Genomic DNA, 6432 nt, shown 5'->3' on the forward strand with positions numbered 1-6432 from the left:
CCCCAGCGCCGTGGACTTCTGGAGCCTGCGGAAGGCGGCCGGCGCCCGGCTCTTCTTCCTGTCCCACATGCACTCGGACCACACGGTGGGGCTGTCCAGTACCTGGAGCCGCCCGCTGTACTGCTCCCCGCTCACCGCCCGCCTCCTGCATCACCGCCTGCAGGTAGGTGTGTCCCGCCCGCCTCTGCCCTCATCGCCTGGGCATCCCCATATGCCTGTCCCGAACCTTGTCATCTGCCCTGCCCCTGCCCTGCCCTCACCTTGGCCTCTGCAGGTGCCGAAGTGCTGGATCCGGCCGCTGGAAGTGGGGCAGAGCCATGTCGTGGGTGAGGTGACGGTGACGCTGATCGACTCCAACCACTGCCCTGGCTCCGTTATGTTTCTCTTTGAGGGTACTTTTGGCACCATCCTCTACACAGGTACAGGGCAGGTTCCTACAATCACAAAATCACAGAATGGGTTAGGTTGGAAGGGACCGCAGTGGGTCCCAATGCCTTGCTCAAGCAGGGTTGTCGCAGAGCACATGGCACAGAAATATCCTCTGTGAGGGAAACTTGGCACCCTCTCTGGGCCTGCCCTGCCATCCCTGTCCTTGCAGGAGATTTCCGCTACACGAGTGCCATGCAGGGTGAGCCGGTGCTGAGGGGCCGCCACATCGACCGCCTGTACCTGGACAACACGCACTGCCACCCGCAGCGGGCCCTGCCCTCGCGGGCGCTGGCCACCCGCCAGGCTGCCCACCTCATCCGTGCCCACCCGCAGCACCACGTGGGCATCGGTGAGGGCCGCCGCTGCTGGTGGAGCTGGCGCTGGAGTTCAGCACGTGGGTGGTGGTGAGCCCCTGGAGCCTGGAGCAGATGCGGCTGCTGGAGCTGCCCGATGTGTTCACTGCCGAGGAGGGCACGGGCTGGATCCGCGCCGTGGACGTCGCCGAGATCTGCTGGGACACGCTGGTTGCCTGGAACGCGCAGCACCCCACCATTGCCATCATCCCCACGGGCAGGCCCGTGAAAGTCACCCACCCCAACATCCACCTCATCCCCTACTCGGATCACTCGTCCTTTGAGGAGCTGCGAGAGTTTGTGAAGTGGCTGAAACCCTGCTCCATCATTCCCATTGTGAAGGATGACATGTGCCAGGTTTACTTTCAGGAATACCTGAGCTCTGCTCCCCAGGTACTTCCTGACTTCACAGTCTCAAAGCCTGTGCAAGAGTCTGGACAGCAGCAAAGCCGAAGGAGGGGACAGAAACCCACAAGTCTCTGGAAAAGAGCCCTGGGGAGTTCTGTGCCCCGAGGGGTTGTTTACGACTCCCCAGAAAAAAATACAGAGAAACCTGAAGTGTTTACAGATGTTAAGGTTCCTCAGCACTACTGTGAGCCAGCTCTCTGCTCAAAAGAACGCTGCACTTCTCACAGGGGTGAGAAGGAAGAGCTGAGTAGGGAACAGCTGGGAGCAGCAGGAGCAGCAGCTGTTTCCAGTGAGCACCTTGCAGAGCAGTATTTACTCGCTCCCTTACACGTCCTAAAGCAGTTTTCCTCCCAGAAGTTTGATCAGCTGGTAGAAGACTTTCTTTGGAAGAAAGACACGCCCTGAAAAATTGTGTGACGTTGCTGGTGCTAGTGCAGCAGGTAGCAGTGTTTCATTCTGCTTCATGCACAGGTTTCCCATTAGGAGAGAGGAGCTCAGCTCTGGGGCTCTACTTTCTTTATGTCTTTATAGAGGACAAAGAGGAAACTAGAGGCAGTTTGTGGATGGTACTTCTTAAAAACTTACTTTTTTTTTTTTTAATCTCTACATCGGCTGTGTCCCCACACTAGGCTGGGCACTGTGGTCCCACTGTCTGTGTGCCTTGTGTCCACCTTCTGCAGTGACTTGCCTATCCCCTCTTAGAAAAGTCACTGAGAGGTTGATTCAAGCAGAGCTGCAGAGGGTGTGAGCTGTTTGCAGCTGAGTAATTAATGGCTGGAATGTGATTAAAGGAGCAAGGGGGGGAATCTGAGAGCCTCAAAGATTCTCCTTTCTGTAAGTCTGTGAAACCTCACCAATTATGAGCAACTAATTCAAAAGTGTATTACAAATGTTCTTTATTAAGGTGCTTTTAAAAAATGCTGCTAAAAGAAATCTAGAAAAGGAAGTGCCTTGAAATCCAATAATCTGTTTTCTATCTGTTAATCTACTAATACTTTCAGCTTTTGCATCCAGCCAGCCAACTGCAGCTGGATGGTTCCTGCTCTCCTGAAAGTGCCATGTCAATGCTAATTGGTAGTGCTTTATCAGGTTTGTGGCTAGAAAAAGTGGGAATTGTCTGGGTTCTTGAGTTGTAGGCTTTGCAGTGTGTCACTAAATTCTCTGCACTTCTTGCACCTCTGAATTCTGTTTGATTGCAAAGCACTCCTGGTACCTGCCCGTGTTCTGCCTTCACATTCTGCCTGCTCTTGTCCTGCAGTGGCAGATGGAATGGGAGATAATGAAACATCTGCCTGGTGGTGTGAAGTGATTAGTCTGAGCAGCATTGTTTGCAAAGATTGTGACTGAACAGCAGAACTGGCTCTGTTAGTTGGAGGTTGGGCACTTTCCCACTCTGGATTGGCTGCAGAGCCCCGGCCTGGCACAGCTGGGAAGTGTCTGTAGTGTGACAAACCACTGGGTACCCACTGCAGCTGACTGTGCCAAACAGCACTGCCAGTGTTTCAGATTGGCCCCTCACACGGTCAGGGCAGCTGGACTGGAAATGGTCACTGGACACTGTCCTGGAACAGCAAACCAGTTTGTGCCTCAGCTCTCTTTATCCTCCTTTTGGTGCTGTCTAGGCAAAATGTTTCAGAATTTTCTGAACATAGTGTCCTACAGGGCCTTTCCAAGTGGCAGCTAGATGGGCTGAATTCCCTGAATTGAGACAGAAAAGGAAGTTTGCTCTTGGAGGAGAGCCAGGCCTTGTGAAAAGCAGAGGTGCCCCTGGATGCAGCAGTCACAAACAGGGCTGTCCAGAACAGCGAGGGTGTTGACAGCCAGAGTGGGCATGTTGGGAAAGCTGTTTGTTTGGCAAACGTGAATCCTGACTGCCAACCCTGTGCTTTCCCAGGCATGGCAATATTTATCCCTGTTACATAAGGAGTGCCTGTCCCTGGGACTGCTGTGGCTCTGCCTGCCAGCTGCCATGGGGACATTGGAAGTGACAAACAGTGCCCTGTGAACTGCACACAGGGCAGCAAGGGGCAGCTTGAGCCTCCTGCCATGGGCCCTGTGTCCTGCAGCTTGGAGTTTTCTGTGTGGATTATTTCCTGATCAAACTCAACTGCAGAGCTCTGTCAGGTGGGTGTGAGTGGAGACACCTGCACGTTTTGTAACATGGAAATGACAGTGCTGTGCTTGTAGTGTGCTGGCTGCTGCTGCTGCCTGGGAGATGCAGGCTGTTATTTAAATATTATTGAAATTCAAGTGACTCATTTGACAGGCAGGAGAGTGAAGCACTGCCAGAACTCCCAAATTCCAGGTCCTGCTTTGAGCAGCCTCTACACTGCTGGGGAGGAATGCTCACCTTCTGAGTCACTGCTCCACTTGGGCATATTGCAAATGACCTGGGAGATTTGATGTTTTGTGGCATCCAGCCTTGCCTCTTTTATTCTTATCATCTATTTATTAAAGTCAATGAGGTGGAGAACCTCCTGGTCAGCCTCTGGGCAAAAAGGAGTTGTAAATGGTAATTCTTTACAGGGGCAGATCTGAGCTTTAATATTGCACAAACAAGTGAACATTGCAGACTTCAGAGTCTGGGGATCTGCATCCCCTTTCTACGTGCTCAGTTAAAGCTGCAGAATAAATTGCTGGCTTCACTTTCTAGAGCTGAAAAGGTAATTCCTGCCACTTGAGGAGGGCATTATCCATCATGCTGAGCCAAGGAAACCTAAAATCTCTCTGGCTTTAAGAGGCAATAGAAGCAGAAGGGACTTGGCCAACAGTTTGTTGGAGATCTTTGCCTCAGCACAGCAGGTGCACAAGGCATTTTTGTGCCAAACATTTCTTCCCTGTTAGGTGTTTAAATAGTACTTTCGTGTGCTGTCCTAAAATGCTGGAAAATAAAATGGGGCCTTGTGGGGAAAATTGGAATTGCTGACTGTTAGGGCTTCTGGGCATCCTTCAGCTTCCCCTGAAGATGGATTTAGTGATGGACCTGGCAATGCTGGGTTAATGGTTGGATTCTGTGATCTTAAATTAATTTTCCGACCTAAAAGATTTCATGAAGTCTTCTGGCAGTAAATATTTGGCTCTTACAGGCCTTGTTGTGCCTTACACTTGTCTCCAGGATTTCCCTGTTTTCCTGGCTCCCAGGTTAGCAGCTGAGTGTCATGGGGAGCAGGCTCTGAGCCTGCTGCTCCCAGCTCACCTGCAGTGCTGCCCACAGGTGTGTTTTGGTCAAAGCAGTGACTGGGAGAAGCTGCAGCCCAGCAGCTGAGGGGATCTGAGGGCTGCATGCTCGGAACCTTCAGTTATCCTGGCAGGGAACAGAATGTGCTCTGAGCAAAGTCCTCCCAAATCTATACACACAGAGCATGCTCCAGCTGCTTATCTCTGCTCCACAGTTGGGAACCAAGCCCCAGTGGGGGGAAACAGCTCAGCCAAGGCCTTGCAGAGGAACAGGAACGAGCTGAGTTCCCCTTGGCAAGTTTTCAGTGCTGTTTTACCAAGCTATGATCAAATGCTGGCGTGTTGTGAGGGCAGGTTCTGGAGCAGAGCTGCCTGGGGAGGGTCAATCACTGCACTGTGGACAGCTCAGTTGGCTCTAACTTCTCAAAACAGTAGGAAGCCAGAAGGAGTGCCCTGTTGATGCTGTGGAGAGGGGAAAATTGCTCTCTATGTTGTTGAGAGGCTGAGGTAAAACTTGCCTTGCTCCTGTGCTCCACAGAGACAAGTGTGTAATGTCACCTTGCAGGGAACACCCCAGAGCAATGCTGGGTTGGGTTTCTGACTCTGCTTCCCCAATTACAAGGCCAAAGCACTTCCAACAACTTCTCCTTCCTTGCCGCAGAGCTGCTCTCTGTTCCTGGAGCACAGGGCCTTCTTTCCTAGATTAAAAAAACTGCAATGGTGAAAGCTTTCCTTCACCAGAAAATGAATGAGTTTACATAATTACCTCTATGGTGTGGTGTCACTTTGGACTTACTCCAAAGCCTAAAATATTTGTGTTTGTTTTTTTCTTAATGGAGTCCTCTGAAAAGATACTAGAACACGTTGAAAAGGTTGAATCACTTTGATAATCACGTGAGGTGAGCTCCTGTGGATGTTGTGTGTGTGTTTGTGATTCCTTCTGCTGAATTTGGGATGTTTTGCCACAGCCACTGCCGTGCTGAAGTTTTTCAGGCTGTGGCTTTGCCCTTGGCCAAAGCCCAGCCTGAGGCACAGGCAGCCACGGGTTGTGCAATAAAACCTTTGGGACAGACCTTGACCAGGAGCCTCTTGGCTGTGGCTCGGGGAGGCTGGGACTTCCTGGGCACATCTGGGGAGGGTGAGGATCGTGTTCCATGTGAGCCTGCAGAGAATCCTGCCCAGAGGACTGCGACCTCCCTGCAGCACTGCGACGTCCCTGTCTCAGGGTACAGAGCTCCTGGACAGCGTTTGGCTGGAGGGGGTTCACACTTGTTGTGCTGTGTTCATGTAAACAGGAAGCTGTGAGAGTTTCTGAGGTTTTCATAGAATCACGGAATGGGTGAGGATGGAAGGGACCTTAAAGATCAAGTTCCAAACCCTGCTGCGGGCAGAGACAACTTCCACTACACCAAGTTGCTCCAAGCTCTGCCCAACCTCGACTTGGACACTTCCAGGAATGGGGCAGCCATGGCTTCTCTGTGAATCTGTGCCAAGGCCTTACCACCCTCTGAATAAAGAATGTTTTCCCAATATGTAATCTAAACCTACTCTCAGTCTGAATTTTGGTAAGACTATTTGTAATTTTTATTTTTAAATGTTGTCAACTTTTGCAAGAAAGCAAATAAAAGTTTGTTACATTGGCACTGGAAAAAATGCTGTGGAGTTCTTGAGTGGGTGATGGTGACCTGACTGCACTAAATCCCTTCTTGGAAGCATCTGACCCGGTCCCACGTCCCTGTGCCAGCAGGGTCATCGCAGAGCACATGGCACGGGATTGTGTCCAGATGGGTCTGGAATAGCTCCAGTTAGGGAGACTCCACACCCTCCAGGGCACTCTGGTCCCTCACAGGACAGAAGTTCTTCCTCATGTTCAGGTGGAACTTGCTGAGCATCAGTTCCTGCCCGTAACTCTGGTGCCATGGCTGGGCCCGGAGCAGAGCCTGGGCCTTGCTCTGACACGCGGAGCGCGGCCCGGCCCGCTCGGTTCCCGGCCCTGTCCCGTTCTGTTCCCCGGCCCGCTCGGTTCCCGGCCCTGTCCCGTTCTGTTCCCCAGCCCGGCCCGCTC

General features: G+C 52.0%; 1 protein-coding gene across 1 annotated transcript; it reads left to right on the top strand.

Annotated features, from left to right (window-relative positions):
- Positions 1–4: 4 nt before the first annotated feature.
- On the top strand, positions 5–6020 carry DCLRE1B (DNA cross-link repair 1B; the record flags this gene model as incomplete). The annotated part of the gene is given in 4 exon segments (XM_005429383.3): positions 5–163; positions 275–419; positions 599–778; positions 781–6020. Coding segments are annotated over 4 exon segments (1299 nt in total), but the record flags the coding sequence as incomplete, so codon positions are not given.
- Between the last annotated feature and the right edge of the window lie 412 nt (positions 6021–6432).

Source organism: Geospiza fortis, unplaced genomic scaffold, assembly GCF_000277835.1.
Source record: "Geospiza fortis unplaced genomic scaffold, GeoFor_1.0 scaffold422, whole genome shotgun sequence".
In the NCBI taxonomy this organism is placed as follows: domain Eukaryota; kingdom Metazoa; phylum Chordata; class Aves; order Passeriformes; family Thraupidae; genus Geospiza; species Geospiza fortis.